The 19,957-nt window shown below is 42.3% G+C and overlaps 1 protein-coding gene across 3 annotated transcripts in view; it reads right to left on the reverse strand.

The window, feature by feature from the left end:
• The window catches only part of ARMC9 (armadillo repeat containing 9), a 152,913-nt gene that overhangs the window by 22,186 nt on the left and 110,770 nt on the right, over nt 1–19,957 (reverse strand). For 2 of the 3 annotated variants that reach the window (XM_067466115.1, XM_067466114.1), the window contains 3 exons: nt 17,478–17,582; nt 12,076–12,194; nt 105–235 (listed from right to left, as the gene is read on the reverse strand). In XM_067466115.1, coding sequence (XP_067322216.1) covers nt 105–235; nt 12,076–12,194; nt 17,478–17,582 — 355 coding nt within the window. Of the gene's footprint in view, nt 1–104; nt 236–6,136; nt 6,215–12,075; nt 12,195–17,477; nt 17,583–19,957 lie in introns of all 3 variants that reach the window. The other variant, XM_067466116.1, reaches the window with a different exon arrangement.

Here is a 19,957-nt window from a genome sequence, read left to right on the forward strand (position 1 = left end):
TCTTCAACCCCCTAGGCAGTAGTAATATCTAGAAGACAGTGAGTTAAACCATGAAAGGTTGGCTGAAACCCAAAGCCATGGGCAAGCATCCATCAGATCCTTACATGCCAAAGAGGAACAAAGCTCTGACAAGCTGGGTCTCCTCCCGCTGTACGTTACTGACTCGGCGACCTGGATCTGTCTGTGCTGGACACGGCTCTCCTCACTACCAGAAGATACAGCATCATGTTCTGACCTGGTGAAGGAAATGAGATGGCAGAGTGATGAATGCCTGCCATCAAAAACTATTACTGTGTCTGAATTACTACCTCCCTAATTTCCTGTAATTGAGAAGGGAAAGTTTTTCCCATTGTAAGCTGGTGCCAGTATCATCTCTTGTGGTTTCCGTTGAAGCGGTGGACAACTTGGCGCCTGTCTTGTGGCTCAGTGGTAATGGACCCATCTCTGAAGTACCCAGATGACACACAAGTGAATGTCATCGGTTCTCCAAATTACAAGGAAACAAGTCATTGTGGGTGGAAGGTGAGAACATAAGCTGGAGGTGGACCATCGGGACAGCCATGCTTGCCAGCTCCCACAGGACATGGACCACTCGCTGTACGAGACTTGAAGAAGGAAGGGGGGAAAGTGGAAACAGATAAAGCATGGACACAGGAATCAAGGCAGTCTTGCTCTTTGGTGGTCTTCTTTGACCACATGACAGGGCTGGCTGTCACTCCTTCAGGGCAGATGATGGGAAACGTGGAAGCTTGGCATAATTACAATGGCCCTCTCTGGCTGACGTAACTTGAAGAAGCCTTGAAGGTCCCAACTGGTAGGCATTCCAGCAGCATCCCATCACATACTTTGGGGAGGAGGTCTCATATTTTGTGGTACTTGCTCCCAGGTTGTGGAACTCACCTCCAAAGGTGCACTTCCAGCAGCCGTAGTCTGTTAGGAATTGTGGGAGTTGAAGTCCAAAACACCTGGAGGACCGAAGTTTGCCCATGCCTGAGCTACACTATAAAAATAATGTATCCTGACATCGCTTTATGGCTCAATGCAATGGGTCCCTGGGAGTTGTAGTTTTAGTCTTTAGTTTTCGAGCTGGGGTCTCACCAAGCTACCACTCCCATGATCCCATAGTTTTGAGCCATAGTAGTTATTTAAAGTAGTATCAAACTGCATAATTCTACAATGAAGATACACCTTAAGGATGGTTGGGCTTCCCTTCTCCCTTGTGTGCTTCCTCCCACAATGCTACAAGCCCCTGGGAGTTGTAGTTTTAGTCTTTAATTTTCGAGCTGAGGTCTCACCAAACTACCACTCCCATTATCCCATAAGTTTGAGCCATAGAAGTTAAAGCAGTATCAAACTGCATTAATTCTACAATGCAGATACACCGTAAGGATGGTTGAGCTTTCCTTCTCCCCTGTGTCCTTCTGCTCACTAGCAAAGACCTTTTGGAAAACATTCTGGTGGGCTTTAGAGCAACCAAATGCTTGTTGATGAAGAGGCTTTAAAGGAGGATGAGGGGTGGATATTTTCTCTTTTATTCAACTGTATTTTAATATAATTTGCTTTGACCGTGATAACTATTCTGTTTTTCCCTACACCTGTTATTTTAAAAATCTTTTTATGAGATACCTTCCAATTTTGGTTGGAAAGTGTGATGTAAATAAATAAAAGAATTACACAAGCTCCGTCCAGCTCTCTTGACATATAATTTCCCAAACTCTTCCTGTCTGCTATGCTCCAAAGAGGTCTGCCTCAGGCACAGAGATGAGAGGCTAAAGCACGATGCTGGAGGAAATAGTCTTCATGCCAATTTCGTTTCTTCATAGCTTGTGCCTATGAACACGTTGGTCACATCCTTTCTAGCGGTTGCTCAAAGTCTTCCAAGTACAAAGTGCAAGACTGAGAGTGTTGGAAATAGCAACCTTCTCAAGCCTCCACGAGTTATTTGTTATGTATATAATTGCTTACTGTATTGTATATGTCAATATTTGGTTTGCAATTGTAAACTCTTTGCAATGGGAGGAGCTGCAGCATGCAATCAGAACTGGGCTTGTTCAGGACTCAGACTCCATTTTAGAGGTTCGTTTTGGGCTTCAGTAGGTACAGTATGTTCAGAGACTTCATTGGACTTTCAGACTAGACCAGTGGTTCTGTGAGCTGCAGACAACCAATGGGTTGCAAGAACGAAAATCTGGTCTGCAAGCCTCCCTTCCTCTTTATTTATTTTATTTCCACTCCTTTCATGCCACCCGCCACTCCTTCCCTGTCGCTCACCATGGCATATGTTCTGTTTCAGAAATTAGAGCTGATGTGGTCTATCCAATGCAATTTTCTGAATCAGCACCCCAAACTGAATCTAAAATTGACCAAAAACTGATTTGTAACCCTTTTGGTACTAATGTTGGAGAGTGGCCCCTGTTCAAAGGGGTCCCTGGTCAAGTGGGGCTGTTGGGGTTCAGCCTGCGTGTGAACTTGAACCTGATTCTCTGATTGCTGAATCTGAACCTGATTCTCTGATTGTCTTTCCTGATGCTACTGAAAATGTATTTCTCCCTGAGGGTAATGAAAATGATTCTGAGGAAACTACACATTCTGATGAGAATGTTGCAGAGCCAAGCGGTGATAACTCTCCAGAGGAGATAGCACCTGGCTTCCTTAATGAGGATAGAAAAGGACAGATTTGGAAAAACAGGAGTGAATTGCAGAGTCTGCGAAGGTCAAGCAGATTAAGGGAAAAGGAAGCTCAGGCTTCAAAGCCTGGAGGCGTGTCACGAAACAGTTTCTTCAGTTTTAAGTGCCTCTCGCCGGGTTGTCTTGTTAGATCAGGCATCGTTTAGACTGAGGCATTAACTTGGCAGATTTCCCTGTTTCCCGTGGCCTACATCCCAAGAGGCTTCTAGTGCTCCAAGTACGGTTAGTGATTTGCTAACAGGTTCCAGGTTTTTACAGTGTTGCTTTTGGAATTTTGATCTAATTCATGGATATTCCTGACTGCTGAATTTTACTGTGGCTTTTTGACTTTGCATTTTCCTCTATTTTGTAACCACTTTTCATCAATAAAAAGGGATTGTTTTTTCCCCACAGTCAAGTGTGGTGGATTATTATCTTATGGTCTCGTTTCTTGTTCTGGATTGCAACAGGTACCTGGTCAAAGTGGTCTCTGGTCAATAGGTCACTGGTAAAAAAAAAGGTTGGGAATCACTGGACTAGACAAACTATTAGACTCTCAGAACACAGATATGCTTTGAACTATGGACTAATGATTCTAAGAAAGGTGGCCTGTCTTCTTGTTGTTCATTCCTTCAGTCGTTTCCGACTCTTCGTGACTTCATGGACGAGTCCACGCCAGAGCTCCCTGTTGGTTGTCGCCACCCCCAGCTCCTTCAAGGTCAATCCAGTCACGTCAAGGATACCCCATCCTTCCATCTTGCCCTTGGTCGGCCCCTCTTCCTTTTTCCTTCCATTTTCCCCAGCATCATTGTCTTCTCCAAGCTTTCCCATCTTCTCATTATGTGGCCAAAGTACTTCATCTTGGCCTCTACTATCTTTCCCTCCAATGAGCAGTCGGGCTTTATTTCTTGAAGTATGGACTGGTTGGATCTTTTCACGGTCCAGGGCACTCTCAGAACTTTCCTCCAGCACCACAGTTCAAATTCACAGTTCAAATTTGTAACTGGATTGATAAGCAAAGTACCTGTATGCTGAATACATGAAGTTTGTGACTAAACCAACCATGTTACTTTTAAAGAAATCTGCTTATTTTTGTCTCCTGAGAGCACGATTTATGGCAAATATATTTTAAGGGAGAGTAGATATTTTTTGGGCAACTAAAAGGAACATTTCTAAAACTCTGCTGTATATATATGTGTGTGAATGCTGGATTCCCAAAAGGTTATGACTCTAAAAGATTGTGCTTTATTTAACCAAAAAGGTCATGGCATCATTTTTCAAAACGTTGTGACTTCTAACAAGGTCATGCCTTCCCAAAAATCACAAAATCTCCAAACAGTGCTGGAGATTTCCATTTTCCAAAGGAGAGGAGAAAAAATGGGAACTTCTTTAAAGTTTTCCAACCTTGGGTTTAATTTAGTTTTCCACCAGACAAAAAATGAGGAAATGCATCATCTCCAAGTGCCCAGTAAAAGCTATTTTCTATTTTGAAAAAAAAAGCCTCCTACTAAGCACTTTTTAAATCTGGAGTTTTATTGGATTCTCTCCATCCTCTTCTTAATCTAGCTCTCTCTATTGTTCCATGGATTTTATCACTAGATATTCCTAGATTTTGCAAATGTGACTGCAAGAAAAATATACACTGTATATACTCGAGTATAGGCCGACCAGAATATAAGCCGAGGCATCTAATTTTACCCCAAATAACGAGGAAAACGTATTGATTCAAGTATAAGCTGAGGGTGGGAAATGCAGCAGGTACTGGTCAATTCCAAAATGAAAATAGATACCAATAAAATTACATTAATTGAGGCATTGGTAGGTTCAATGTTTTTGAATATTTCCATAAAACTGCAATTTAAGATAAGATTTAACAAACAAGGACATCTAATCACCTCTCAACAAAGGATTGCTCCAGGCACTGCCAGGCAAATCAAATGCTAATCAAGGTGATCAGTTGAAACATTCACACCTGGCTCCAGCAGACAAGAGTCCTTTGTCTCACCCTGGTCATTCCACAGATATATAAACCCTTTTTCCTAGTTCCAACAGACCTCACTACCTCTGAGGATGCTTGTCATAGATGCAGGCGAAATGTCAGGAGAGAGTGCCTTTAGAACATGGCCATATAGCCCAAAAAAACCTAAAAAACCTACAACAACCTAAGAAAAGACTATCCAACTCTGATGAAACCATTATTTTCATCTTCTTCAATGCAAATGTGCTTATGTATCCTTGCAATAATAATAAAGAGAATAAGATAATAAATGTAATAATTTATTAATAAAAACAAATTATTACATTTATTATTATTATTATTGATGAAAATAATGGAAATGTAGTAATAAGAGTTTTAATAGAGTAAAATAATAAATGTAAATAATAAATGTAATAACAATAATAAAGTACAATAATAAATGTAATAATACTAATAGAGTAAAATTATAAATGTAATAATAATAATAATAATAATTGTGGATTATTATTCCACCGGGATTGTGGCGCAGCTGGTTGAGTGTCAGCTGCATTAAGATCACTCTGACCAAAAGGTCATGAGTTCGAAGCCAGCCCGGGTTGGAGTGGGTTTCCAACCAATTGTGTGTAGCCTGTTGTCGACCTTTGCAACCCGAAAGACAGTTGCATCTGTCAAGTAGGAAAATTAGGTACCACCTTAGTGAGGAGGCTAAATTAACTGATTTATGAGGCCATAAAGAAGACTCCAGCAAAGCATTCCAGCAGGGAAGCATGCGGGGAATGTGGAAGTGCTTCATCAGCGTCGCAGACGGACGATGAAAGCGACAGCTCCCCTGGCGGCCAGAAAAAGTTAAATAGCCTCTGTGTATGTCTGTATATGTTTGTATGTCAAAAATTGGCATTGAATGTTTGCCATATATGTGTACACTGTAATCCGCCCTGAGTCACCTGCGGGGTGAGAAGGGCGGAATATAAAAGCTGTAAATAAATAATAAATAAATAATAACAACAACAGAGTAAAATAATAATTAACCTTGACTTGAGTATAAGCCGAGGGGGACTTTTTCTGCCTAAAAAAAGAGCTGAAAAACTAGGCTTATACTCGAGTATATACAGTATGTAGAAGACAATAACAGAAGCAAAGGAAGGCTTTTGAAACCAAACTTTTCTATAATGCATTTGTGCTGTTACCAAAAAGGAAATAATTATGCCCAAAAGATCTCATCTCAGTGGGACAATGGATCAGATATTAATTCAAGCTTCAATCCCTGAAATATCCCCTAGATAGGTTCAATACTTTGGATCCCTTCCTTGAAATTCATACTAAAACCCAGAGCAGATTCGCATGACATTGGTGGCACTAGGCACCATTAATGCAGCAGGAAAAAGGGGTTTAGATATTGAAGAAATTCATAAGCATATCTCACATTTCAGGATGAAAGAGGACTCAACTTTTATGACTTCAGGGCATCTAGAAAAAGGGGGAAAGACCTACCTGTCAGGAATAGCAATCAACGCCTCCTGTTTTGCAAACATCCCTTGTTTAGGCCCTGCAGGTTTTAAGACTTGCTCGCTGCAATGAAATACAAACTGTGCCGGAAATGTCACAATAAAACTAACTCATGGAGAGCTTAAAAAATAAGCCAGACCAGGGCCCATCCTTCCCGAAACCTGCACTATTTTGGCTTCATTTTGATAAGATTGCAAGGGGTTGTGCAACATTAGAAATCAAGCGACTTTTAGAACAAAAACGACATTTGTATTGTGCTTACGAGTGTTGAAATCATATACGTATATATGCTCTCTCATGCTGCAAACTCCACATGGGCACAGAACCACCTGTTTCCTCCTGACCTTTAAAAGCATCCCTGCTTCCTCCTGACCTTTAAATTGCATCCTAATGTTTCTTTTCGTGATGGGTGAATTCTCTCTCTCTCGCTGAATACCTATGTGTATCGCCTGAGATACTTCAGTGTTAATGAATAACTTTTCAAAAACTTTGAAGGATAGATTTATTGCAATTTCCCAGAATGAGAAAGAGTATTTATTTATTTTATTTACGACATTTATATGCCGTCCTTCTCACCCCGAAGGGGACTTAGAGCAGCTTACAAGGTATATATACATACAATATATTATATTAGTAGCATAGTACAATATCAGTATTATACATTACTAGCCCGGGGATTGTGGCGCAGCTGGCTGAGTGTCAGCTGCATTACGATCACTCTGACCAAAGGTCATGAGTTCGAAGCCAGCCCGGATTGGAGTGGGCTTTCAACCAATTGTGTAGCCTGTTGTTGACCTTTGCAACCCGAAAGACAGTTGCATCTGTCAAGTAGGAAAATTAGGTACCACCTTGTGTGGGGAGGCTAAATTAACTAATTTATGAGGCCATAAAAAAGACTCCAGCAAAGCACTCCAGCAAAAGCATGCAGGGAATGCGGAAGTACTTCATCAGTGTCGCAGATGGACGATGAAAGCAACAGCTCCCCTAGTGGCCAGAAAAAGTTAAATAGCCTCTGTGTATGTCTGTATACGTTGTATGTCAAAATTGGCATTGAATGTTTTGCCATATATGTGTACATTGTGATCCTCCCTGAGTTTCCTGCGGGGTGAGAAGGGCGGAATATAAATACTGTAAATAAATAAAAATTGTACTATACCATTATATTGTAATATTATTAGTAATATTACATGTAATATAAAATATAATTATAATATCATATTATTATTAGTATTATATTGTATAACATTATAATATTATAAATATTATATGTATATACAATATATATTACATTACATTACATTACATTACATTACATTACATTACATTACATTACATTATATTATATTATTAGCATAGCACAGAAGACAAGGTGGAACTGTCCCCTGGCTCCCTCTCTCTTCACTCTGGCCCAGAGCAGCAGTTGGTCCCCCAACTGATAAGATTTTTACAGAACAACATTTATGACAAATTTGGCTATATTTGGGTCGATAAAGGAGACTATGGCATCAACATGCATGGAGTCTTTTTTTGCTTCTCCTCCTTCTTGTTACCAAGGTTTTTGAAGATGGAATTAGAGCTAGGAGTGTATTGTCGAAGGCTTTCATGGCCGGAATCACTCAGTTCTTGTGGGTTTTTTCGGGCTATATGGCCATGTTCTAGAGGCATTTCTCCTGACGTTTCGCCTGCATCTATGGCAAGCTTCCTCAGAGGTGAGGTCTGCTGGAGCTGGGAAAAAAGGGGTTTATATATCTGTGGAATGACCAGGGTGAGACAAAAGGCTTTTGTAAGTTGGGCTAGGTGTGAATCTTTCAACTGACCACCTTGATTAGCATACAATGGGCTGACTGTGCCTGGAGCAAACTCTTCTTGAAAGGTGATTAGATGTCCCTGCCTGTTTTTCTCTCTGCTGTTTTTGCTGTTGCAAATTTAGAATTTTTTAATACTGGTAGCCAGATTTTGTTCATTTTCATGGTTTCTTCCTTTCTGTTGAAATTGTCCACATGTTTGTGGATTTCAATGGCTTCTCTGTGCATCCTGACATGGTGGTTGCCTTTTCTAGATGTCCTAGTCATCCGCAAACCAGATCAACAATTGGGTCACACCGTTTACAGAAAACCCACACACAGAGATAGATATCTACATAAAAACTCCAACCATCACCCAAGTCAAAAAAGAAGCACCATTAAAGCCTTGGCAGGCCGTGCAAAAAGAATCTGCGAAGCCCACCTCCTCCAAGATGAACTGAACCACCTCAACTGGGCTCTCCAGGCCAATGGAGACTCCACCTCAGACATCAGAAGAGTTGCAAGACCAGGAACAAGCCACGAGAGTCAAGATGAAGATCCACCCAGAGGAAAAGTGTTCCTGCCATACATCAAGGGAACCACTGACCGCATAGGGAAGCTGATGAGGAAACATAACATACAAACAATCTACAAACCCACCAAGAAAATCCAACAAATGCTACGTTCAGCAAAGGACAAGAGGGATCCTCTCACCTCTGCAGGAGTCTACCGTGTACCATGCAGCTGTGGACAAGTCTACATAGGGACCACTAAACGCAGCGCCCAAACAAGAATCCAGGAACATGAAAGGCACTGCAGACTACTCCAACCAGAGAAATCAGCCATAGCAGAGCACCTGATGAACCAACCTGGACACAGCATTTTATTTGAGAACACAAAAATGCTGGACCACTCTCACAACCACCATGTCAGACTACACAGAGAAGCCATTGAAATCCACAAACATGTGGACAATTTCAACAGAAAGGAAGAAACCATGAAAATGAACAAAATCTGGCTACCAGTATTAAAAAATTCTAAAATTGCAACAGCAAAAACAGCAGAGAGAAAAACAGGCAGGGACATCTAATCACCTTTCAAGAAGAGTTTGCTCCAGGCACAGTCAGCCCACTGTATGCTAATCAAGGTGGTCAGTTGAAAGATTCACACCTAGTCCAACTTACAAAAGCCTTTTGTCTCACCCTGGTCATTCCACAGATATATAAACCCCTTTTTCCCCAGCTCCAGCAGACCTCACCTCTGAGGAAGCTAGATGCAGGCGAAACGTCAGGAGAAATGCCTCTAGAACATGGCCATATAGCCCGAAAAAAACCCACAAGAACTGAGAGCCAGGAGTGTCTTTAAACCGCGTTGATGATTTCTGAAACTTTTTGTTTGCATGCTGTCTTTTGTTTCATCTCACTTTTGCTGTTCATGATTTTTTTTCCTGGCTCTTACAGTTGACTTTAAGGTGCTTGCTTTTATCTGCTTTTGTCTGTTTTGTTTTTTTATCACTACAGCCTAAGGTAGCTGCGCCCTGCCTGGTTGTATATAGAGTGTTGACAGCCGATATTGCCTTAATAGAATCACAGTTGCTTTCCAAAACTTCCGCTTTAATTATTTTTGCAAGTGTACTCAGGAGCCCCGTACTTTCCTGTAGGTAATTCATAATTATCAGCAAATCATTAGAGAAGGCAGTAAACTTAGCTTTCAGGTGCAAATAGCCCTCAATTGATGCTTCTCCTTGTTGCAAGTCGAGGTAGGGATACTGTTGTAAGAGATTCTTGGGTGTGTGAGAATTAAAGTGAACCTCTTCTGGAGATAAGGTGGGGGGCTTTCCAGAACAACATTTAGACATACAGATTCTATGTAAATACACTGAATTCATAAACAACCTAAAGTTACACTGGCTAACAAACCAACAGAGAAGGAGGTTACATTTTTACTCAGCATTCACGTTACCCATACACATTCAGCTACCCCTCTATTCTGCTTTGGTTAGACCACATCTGGAATATTGTGTCCAATTCTGGGCACCACAATTCAAGAGAGATATTGACAAGCTGGAATGTGTCCAGAGGAGGGCGACTAAAATGATCAAGGGTCTGGAGAACAAGCCCTATGAGGAGCGGCTTAGGGAACTGGGCATGTTTAGCCTGAAGAAGAGAAGGCTGAGAGGAGATATGATAGCCATGTATAAATATGTGAGAGGAAGCCACAGGGAGGAGGGAGCAAGCTTGTTTTCTGCTTCCTTGGAGACTAGGACGCAATGGAACAATGGCTTCAAACTACAAGAGAGGAGATTCCATCTGAACACGAGGAAGAACTTCCTGACTGTGAGAGCCGTTCAGCAGTGGAACTCTCTGCCCCGGAGTGTGGTGGAGGCTCCTTCTTTGGAAGCTTTTAAGCAGAGGCTGGATGGCCATCTGTCAGGGGTGATTTGAATGCAATATTCCTGCTTCTCGGCAGGGGGTTGGACTGGATGGCCCATGAGGTCTCTTCCAACTCTTTGATTCTATGATTCTATGATCCTCATACATCCCAAATATTATCATATCCTTTTTCCCTTCTAGAGAAGTAACTTATTTTTTTAATTTATTGCACCTAGAACCTACTTGCAGAGTTTGGCTTGCAATAATATGATATAATAATAATAATAATAATAATAATAATAATAATGGCCCTCTGTATCCTCAAATTCAACTATCTGCAGCTTAAAATGTGTGTGCGCGTGCATGTGTTTGTGTGTATGTTTTTGTGTATGTGTGTTCATGGAAGCTTTGCTTTAAAGATTCATGCTAAGATATTTCTTGTTTCATGTTTTTGATACCTAGATTTCATGATTGCTTACCCAAGCCTTGGATCAATGTATTTCTGATTTTCTGGATTGTATTAGAGTTGTGTGAACTTTGCTTTTATAGACTTTGCTGAACTCCACCTTGGATTAATTTGTTCCTGCTGATCTTCTTACCTAATTGGATTTACCCATTTCTTTAAAGTGCTTTTTGCTTTACTGTTTTTACTTATCTTCAATAAAAGGATTTTTTTTCCTATTCAATGCGTGGTGTTTAAAGTCAGAGGATTATTCCTGTCCTGGAGTGCAACACATCCGATGTTTTAAAAAAAATGATTCATATACCTATTTTATATACCTTGTGTCTTGAACAAAAAGCTGAAAAAGCATCAGAAGCTCTGCTCTAGTCAGTACTAAAATGGCTACAACACACTAGTTCTGGCCACGAGGACAGACAAGAAATTATTCAGTGTGCTGAAACCCCACCTCGCATCCAAAACTGGAAGTTATATTTAGTCACGATGGCTCTGACTCGAGAGATTTCGGTAAGTGGTATTTCAAAGTGCACTTTGAAAACATTCTGCCAAAATGCTTTGCTCAACTCAAGAAGCTTCAGATGGGCTCTAGACGTATGTATGAGCCGTAGAGATTGGAAATATTAAGCTTTTTAGGACGTAAAGAAGAAAGCGGATTGTCTTCACTACATTCAAGATTCACAACTAGCATATTCCGGCTTGCAAACAATGAATTTGAGCTCTTGTTGTTGTGTGCCTCCAAGTCATTTTCAACCTATAGTGCCCTTAAGACAGGCATGGGGCAACTTGGGTTCTCCAGGTGTTTTGGACTCCAACTCCCACAATTCCTAACAGCCTACCGGCTGTTAGGAATGTGGGAGTTGGAGTCCAAAACACCTGGAGAACCCAAGTTTGCCCATGTCCAATGCTCTCTGATTTCTAGTTCAACTTCTGCCTGAGTCTTCCAGGCATCCATCCTTACAAATATGAGAGCTGTTCAGCAGTGGAACTCTCTGCCCCAGTGTGGTGGAGGCTCCTTCTTTGGAGGCTTGTAAACAGAGGCTGGATGGCCATCTGTCAGGGGTGCTTTGAATGCATTTTTCCTGCTTCTTGGCAGAATGGGGTTGGACTGGATGGCCCATGAGGTCTCTTCCAACTCTATGTTTCTATGATTCTATGAACTCTTTTTCTGATAGGAAAAAAATACAGAAAGGGCAATGTCCTGTCTAACTGGATTGTTTTATTTCAGCAGCATCTTTCCATGAGCACAATTCACGTCATTAATGAGAAATAGATTGTTCTTCAGCTTTCGCTCTGGTTGCCCAGACTTACGTTGCGTAGGTGGTGCCTCTGTGGCAGCCTGGCGTCATGGGCCTCTGGAATGGTTCATCAACGCTCTGCTGCAGGCTGGGAACTGGCTTCCGCTTGGCTTTGGGTGTATTGGTCATTATCTGAGAAAAGAAAGAGAATACAAGCCATTGAGAGAAATACACATTTAAGGAGAGGAGGAAATACTCATTGCTGGAAAGTATCATAGAATCATAGAATCAAAGAGTTGGAAGAGACCTCATGGCCATCCAGTCCAACCCCCTGCCAAGAAGCAGGAATATTGCATTCAAATCACCCCTGACAGATGGCCATCCAGCCTCTTGTACTTCTACACTGTAGAATTTGTGCTGTTTGCCACCACTTCAACTGCTATGGCTCAATGTGATGGCATCCTGGGAGATGTAGTTCTACAAAGGTTTTTCGCCTTCTCTGACAAAGAGATCTGGTTTCTCACAAACTACAACTCCCAGGATTTCATAGCATTGAGCCATGGTAGCTAAACTTGTGTCAAACTGCATTAATTCTACAATGTAGATGCATCATCCAGGGCTTTATTATTCTATCTGTGTATTGGGCCCGTCCTATTTGGCACAGTCGGTTAAAGCTCTGTGCCGACAGGTTGCAGGTTAGAATCTGAGGAGAGGCGGAGGAGCTCCCTCTATCAGCTCCAGCTCCTCATGCGGGGACATGAGAGAAGCCTCCCACAAGGATGATAAAAACATCAAATCATCCGGGCGTCCCCTGGGCAACGTCCTTGCAGATGGCCAATTCTCTCACAACAGGAGCAGTCGCTCCTGACACGACAAAAAATAATAATTGTTTTATTATGTTATTTTGCATTGTTCATTTTATTTTGCGATTTTATGTATTTTGTTCTGATGTAATTTTTCTGTTGTTTTGTATATTATTTTCCTCGTTGTATTTTTGGGCTCATGTGAGCCACCCTGAGTCCCCTTTGGGGAGATGGTGGTGGGGTATAAATAAAGATTATTATTATTATTATTATTATTATTATTATTATTATTATTATACACAAAAGCACAGTATGTCACAGCAAACGAGATCTCTATGCTGGATTTCGTACCACAAAATCACAAGTTGAACACTTCCCAAGTGTCAAGACTGTGTGATGTATTTTTGAATGATGTGCACAGATCCAACTAAGGTGGACTTTAGCAGTTGACAGATTGTGATTTTGTCAATGTTTATTGTTTCCAAATGCCGGCTGAGATCTTTTGGCATGGCACTCAGTGTGCCGATGACCACTGGGACCACCTATACTGGTTTATGCCAGAGCCTTTGCAGTTCGATTTTGAGGACTTGATAGCGGCTGAGTTTTTCTTGTTGTTTTTCCTCAATGTGATTGTCACCTGGTATGGCTTGGGAAGACAGGCGGACAAACGTCAGCGTGCTGGAAGAAGCAAAGACCACCAGCATCGAAGCAATGGTCCTCCGCCATCAACTCCGCTGGACCGGCCACATTGTCCGGATGCCCGACCATCATCTCCCAAAGTAGTTGCTCTATTCCGAACTCAAGAACGGAAAATGGAATGTTAGTGGACAGGAAAAGAGATTGAAAGATGGGCTCAAAGCCAACCTTAAAAACTCTGGCATAGACACTGAGAATTGGGAAGCCCTGATCCTTGAGTGCTCCAGCTGGAGGTCAGCTGTGACCAGCAGTGCTGCAGAATTTGAAGAGGCATGAATGGAGAGTGAAACAGAAACGTGCCAAGAGGAAGGCGCGTCAAGCCAACCCCGACCGAGACCGCCTCCCACCTGGAAACCAATGCCCTCATTGTGGGAGAAGATGCAGGTCAAGAATAGGGCTCCACAGTCACCTACAGACCCACCCCCAGGACACCGGACTTGGAGGACCATCATCCTGGACTATGAGGAATCGCCTAAGTAAGTAAGTAAGTAAGTAAGTAAAGTAAGTAAGTAATGGTGACATCAATAATCCAGACTTTTTTCTTTTCCGCAATCGTGATGTCTGGTGTGTTGTGTTCCAAAACGTTGTCAGTCTGGATTCAAAAGTCCCACAGTATTTTTGCATGTTCATTTTCCACAACCTTTGCAGGTTTATGATCCCACCAATTCTTTACCGCTGGCAGGTGGTACTTGTGACATAAGTTCCAGTGAATAATTTGGGCCACAGTGTTGTGTCTTTGTTTGTAGTCTGTCTGTGCAATTTTCTTGCAACAGCTAAGGAGATGGTCCATCATCTCAGCTAAGGAGATGGTTTCATCAGCTTCCTTGCACAGTCTGCATTTTGGGTCATCAGCTGATTTTTCAATCCTGGCCTTAATGGCCTTTGTTCTGATGGCTTGCTCCTGGGCTGCAAGAATCAGGCCTTCTTCTGTCTCCTTCTTCAGGGTTCCATTCGTGAGCCAGGATTCCATTCGTGAGCCACACCTGGAGAACCCAAGTTTGCCCATGTCCAATGCTCAAACCATTAGACCACATTGCTCTCTGATTTCTAGCTCAACTTCTGCCTGAATCTTCCAGGAATCCAAGGTCTTCTCCTTGTCAACTTTTCTTTCAATTTTGTCAAGGAACTGCCCGTGTAAGGGTTTGTTGTGGCAGCTGTCAGCTCTGGTTTGGAGTGCAGTTTTCTTGTACTGACTCTTTGTCTGCTGTGCTTTGAGAAGTTTCCAATTATTGACTTCAATTAAAGCAGGTTCTTGGCTTTCCTTGACATATTCTGCCAGGGTGTGTTTTTCTTCTTCAACTGCTTGTTTGACTTGTAAAAGTCCTCTGCCACCATTATTATCATCCAGAGTTTCTTAAAGGCCAGGTGAAGTGGAGAACAAGATGAGGTGGCCCGTATCCCTAAGCAAACACGTTCATTTATGCATGCATGCTTCAGCAGGACTGGAAACAAATATGATTTCTTTTTACAAGCAGAGCATTAAAATTAATAATGAAGTAACTATAGCTACGAAGTTACGACAAAGATAAGAACAGTAATAGTAAGGTCAATTCTGTTTCCACATTTGAAAGCAAACAGTTGTACAGAAATAACAAACAGTGGTGATGGCTCATAGCCAGGCTTCTTCTCCCTCCAATGAAACTGAGAATAGCAAAATTGATCACCTCGAAGCATCTCTGGCAGTGGGCTCACTGGGTTAGGCCTTCTTTCTGGCTACTACACACTGGCTTTTATATTATATACTAAAACTAATTAGGAAATATTTTCTGATGATTTATTTATTTATCATGTCAGGGGAAGACCAAACAGTTTTTTAACAAACAAACAAACAAACCACAAAGTTTGCAAGCTTGTTAGTTGGTTAAATGTCCTTTGACCAGTATCTGGCCCCTTGGAGTGCCTCTGGTGTTGCCGCAAGAAGGTCCTCCATTGTGCATGTGGTAGGGCTCAGGGTGCATTGCAGCAGGTGGTCAGTGGTTTGCTCTTCTCCACACTCGCATGTCGTGGATTCCACTTTGTAGCCCCATTTCTTAAGGTTGGCTCTGCATCTCGTGGTGCCAGAGCACAGTCTGTTTAGTGCCTTTCAAGTCGCCCAGTCCTCTGTGTGGCCAGCGGGGAGTCTCTCATTTGGTATCAGTCATTGATTGAGGTTCTGGGTTTGAGCCTGCCACTTTTGGACTCTCGCTTGCTGAGGTGTTCCAGCGAGTGTCTCTGTAGATCTTAGAAAACTATTTCTTGATTTAAGTCGTTGACATGCTGGCTGATACCCAAACAGGGGATGAGCTGGAGATGTCATTGCTTTGGTCCTTTCACTAATGGTTGCTACTTCCCGGTGGATGTCAGGTGGTGCAATACTGGCTAAGCAGTGTAATTTCTCCAGTGGTGTAGGCCGCAGACACTCCGTGATAATGCGGCATGTCTCATTAAGAGCCACATCCACTGTTTCAGCGTGGTGAGATGTGTTCCACACTGGGCATGCATACTCAGCAGCAGAGTAGCAAAGCAGAAGGGCAGATGTCTTCACTGTGACTGGTTGTAATCCCCAGGTTGTGCCAGTCAGCTTTCATATGATATTATTTCTAGCGCCCACTTTTTGCTTGATATTCAGGAAGTGCTTCTTGTAGGTCGGAGCACGGTCCAGAGCGACTCACAGGTATTAATCAACTACCAAGCTTGCAAACTTTGTGCTTTGTTTGTTTATTAAAAATGCAATACAACTGTTTGGTTTGCTCCTGACACGATAAATAATAAATATTAGGAAATACTTTCTGATTATTTATTTATTTATTTATTGTGTCAGGAGCAATGATTAAAAATGTAATACAAATGTCTGGTTGTTCCTGACACTTTCTGATGATGAGACCACTTGACAGTCAAGTGCCTGACATCTGACTGAGCTGCTTCAGAAAGTGCCGGAGTGTTTAGACTGCTCTTCTGATCCTGAGGGAGAAGGAGGACAGGTGGGAAGAAACAGTCCTTGGGGATTTGGGGTTGAGTGGTGAGGAAAGGAGAAGAGGCAGCAGTAATACCAGAAATCCCTACCTTTCTGGAACGTCGAAGGGAGAAAGAAGGCAGAACAAGCCCTATGAAGAGCGGCTTAAGGAGCTGGGCATGTTTAGCGTGAAGAAGAGAAGGCTGAGAGGAGATATGATAGCCATGTATAAATATGTGAGAGGAAGCCACAGGGAGGAGGGAGCAAGCTTGTTTTCTGCTTCCCTGGAGACTAGGACGCAATGGAATAATGGCTTCAAACTACAAGAGAGGAGATTCCATCTGAACACGAGGAAGAACTTCCTGACTGTGAGAGCCGTTCAGAAGTGGAACTCTCTGCCCCGGAGTGTGGTGGAGGCTCCTTCTTTGGAAGCTTTTAAACAGAGGCTGGATGGCCATCTGTCAGGGGTGATTTGAATGCAATATCCCTGCTTCTTGGCAGAATGGGGTTGGACTGGATGGCCCATGAGGTCTCTTCCAACTCTTTGATTCTATGATTCAAAGATTACAGAACATCGAAGGGAGAAAGAAGGCAAAAGAAGATCAATTAGGCTAGCAGAGAAAACATTGAGCAATCAGACCAAGCCCTAGGGATGGCTGTGCCAGGAAGTTCAGGGCTATAAATCAGCAGCAAGGTCCGGGGTTCAGTGCTGGCTAAAACTGACCTATTTTGGAGGGAGTTCCTGTTCCTGTATTGTTGTTCCAGCCTCGGATCTCTGAAGGCTCTTCTCATTTGCAACTTGTAAGCCTGTTTACCAAATACTTTATTTTTCTGTCTGATGTGAAGACTCCTGTTTTATGTTACTTGAAGAGTGTGTATTATCTTTAACTTGGCTGAAATAAAGCCTTTTTTACTTGCTTTCACTTATGTCAAATTCATATGGACTTCGGGGCTAAACATGCCAACCCTGCCCCTGTCCAGGGTAAAACACACAGCAATGAAACCCAAAATTGCCTTTGTTGGTGCCACAGAGGTGGTACTTACTCCCAAGTATTCTGTGGTCAAGAGTTTCTCGCCCGACAACTCCCCCGGCTGAGGCTGCAACACTTCATCTTTATCCAGATCGGCTTCCATGCTATTATGGTCCTCCTGACAGGAGAGAAGAGAGAAGAAAGTCAGCATCCCCAACCCGGACCACATGTCTGCTCAAAGGAGTTATAAGCAGGACATGGCCATTAGACTGAAATGTAAAACACAAAGTTCCCTGTTCCATTTAGCTTCATCTGTGAAGACAAATACAAAATATAACATTTCATCTCCTGGCATTCTTTGATTAAGGGCCCTTGTCACTCAAGATGTCATTGCAATATCTGAATGGTTAATATTACATTTATGATTTTACTCTGTTCTTATTATTATATTTACGTTATTTTACTCTACTATTATTTTTATTACATTTATTATTTTACTCTATTATGGTTATTATTACATTTACATTAGTTTACTCTATTATTATATTTATTATTATGTGCTGAGTCAGGTTCAGCACTTGCGATGCGCAGCTTTTGCCTTTCCTGAAGCCAGCTTGCTGTGGAATCAGACATGGGTCTATTTTTCCATAATTCTATGCAAAATAAGTCTCTCCATAACTTTGTAGAGGTGGCCACAACAGGGAGATTGGGTTGTTGTAGGTTTTTCCGGACTATATGGCCATGTTCTGGAGGCAATTTTTCTCCTGACGTTTCACCTGCATCTATGTCAAGCATCCTCAGAGGTAGTGAGGTCTGTTGGAAGTAGGAAAAATGGGTTTATATATCTGTGGAATGACCAGGGTAATGTTTCAGCTGATCACCTTGATTTGCATTCAATGGCCTGGAAGCACCTGGGGGGAATCTCTTGTTGAGAGTGAATTGATGTGCCTGATTGTTTACTCTCTGTTGTTTTGCTGTTGTAATTTTTGAGTTTTTTAATACTGGTAGCCAGATTTTGTTCATCTTCATGGTTTCCTCCTTTCTGTTGAAATTGAAAAATTACAACAGCAAAACAACAGAGAGTAAACAATCAGGCACATCAATTCACTCTCAACAAGAGATTCCCCCCAGGCGCTTCCAGGCTATTGAATGCAAATCAAGGTGATCAGCTGAAACATTACCCTGGTCATTCCACAGATATATAAACCCATTTTCCTCACTACCTCTGAGGATGCTTGCCATAGATGCAGGCGAAACGTCAGGGGAAAAATTGCCTCCAGAACATGGCCATATAGCCGGAAAAACCTACAACAACCCAGTGATCCCAGCCATGAAAGCCTTCGACAATACAACAGGGGGATTGGTCTATAGCTTTTTGGATCATTACGGTCTTTGCCTGGCTTCAAGATGGCGATGACTCTTGCTTTCCTCCAGATTTTGGGGATCTGACAGGATGCAGTGCAGTTGTTCATCAGTTCCAGCAGCCAGCGCCTTGCTTTTGGACCAAAGTTCTTGATTTGTTCCATCCATAGATCATCCAGGCCAGCTGCTTTGCCATTTTTACATTTATTGAGAGTCATGTCCAATTCAGATGTAAATGGTTCACGAAGGTCGTTGTTCTCAATCTCTGGTTGTCTGGCTATTGGTTTCTTTCCTACTTTGGTGGCAAGGCTGGGTTTCCCATTCTTCAAGAGTTGGTGTGCTATCTGATCTGCCTTTATGTTGGCATGGGTATTAGTTTGTGAGGGGTCGTTGCTCAACCATCTTAGCAGACTCCATGCCTTCTGGCTGCTCCTGCCCATGTCGACCTTTGTGATCAGCTTGATCCACTGTTCTTTCTTGGCTTCAGAGATGGAGGACACAATGCTCTGCCCTGCCTGAAGGGTCTGCTCACTAAATGGGTTTTTGTTGTGGAGCCTGTAATAGTTTTCCAACAAGACAGCTGTTTCAGGAGTAATGCCTTGAAGGTAGTTGGTTCTGCAGCCTCTCGGTACAGAGGCCCGTGAGCAGGTTTTCACTATTTCAATAAAGTGCTCGTATTCCTCAGGGATTGGCGCGACCGATATGATCATGTCATCTAACATGTCTGAGAATTTAGTCTTAATCTGCCTTTCTGAAGTTGAATCTTCGTTTAAATCGAGCTTCCTGGGGCCTTATGGTTGGGAACAGTTGGCATACTATAGGTCGGATATATATCCTGAAGCAGATATAGCTGAGTGGCGGTAATGGGCAGAAAAAAGGTGGAAGGCTGCTGCCTCGTGCCACTTTTTCTGCTTGAGGCCATCCTCCGCGGCCACTTGAATCTGGCAGTAGCCTAGCACCAAAGGCATCGCTTTGTAGCCGCCATGAATTTCCATAAATATATTCTTAGAAGAATGTGGCTTTCTTAGGCGGAAAGACATCAATGAGATGCACACGTATACGACTGGGATTCTGGCCAAGGAACCCTTCGCACTCCAGCTGCCATTCTGATCCCATTTCAGATAAAAGTTGCATTTTTCCCCCTCTAATCGACTGGTAATACTTGCTAAACGTCAAAAACCAGTTCTAACT

The sequence above is a fragment of the Anolis sagrei genome, chromosome 3 (assembly GCF_037176765.1).
Source record: "Anolis sagrei isolate rAnoSag1 chromosome 3, rAnoSag1.mat, whole genome shotgun sequence".
Lineage (NCBI taxonomy): Eukaryota > Metazoa > Chordata > Lepidosauria > Squamata > Dactyloidae > Anolis > Anolis sagrei.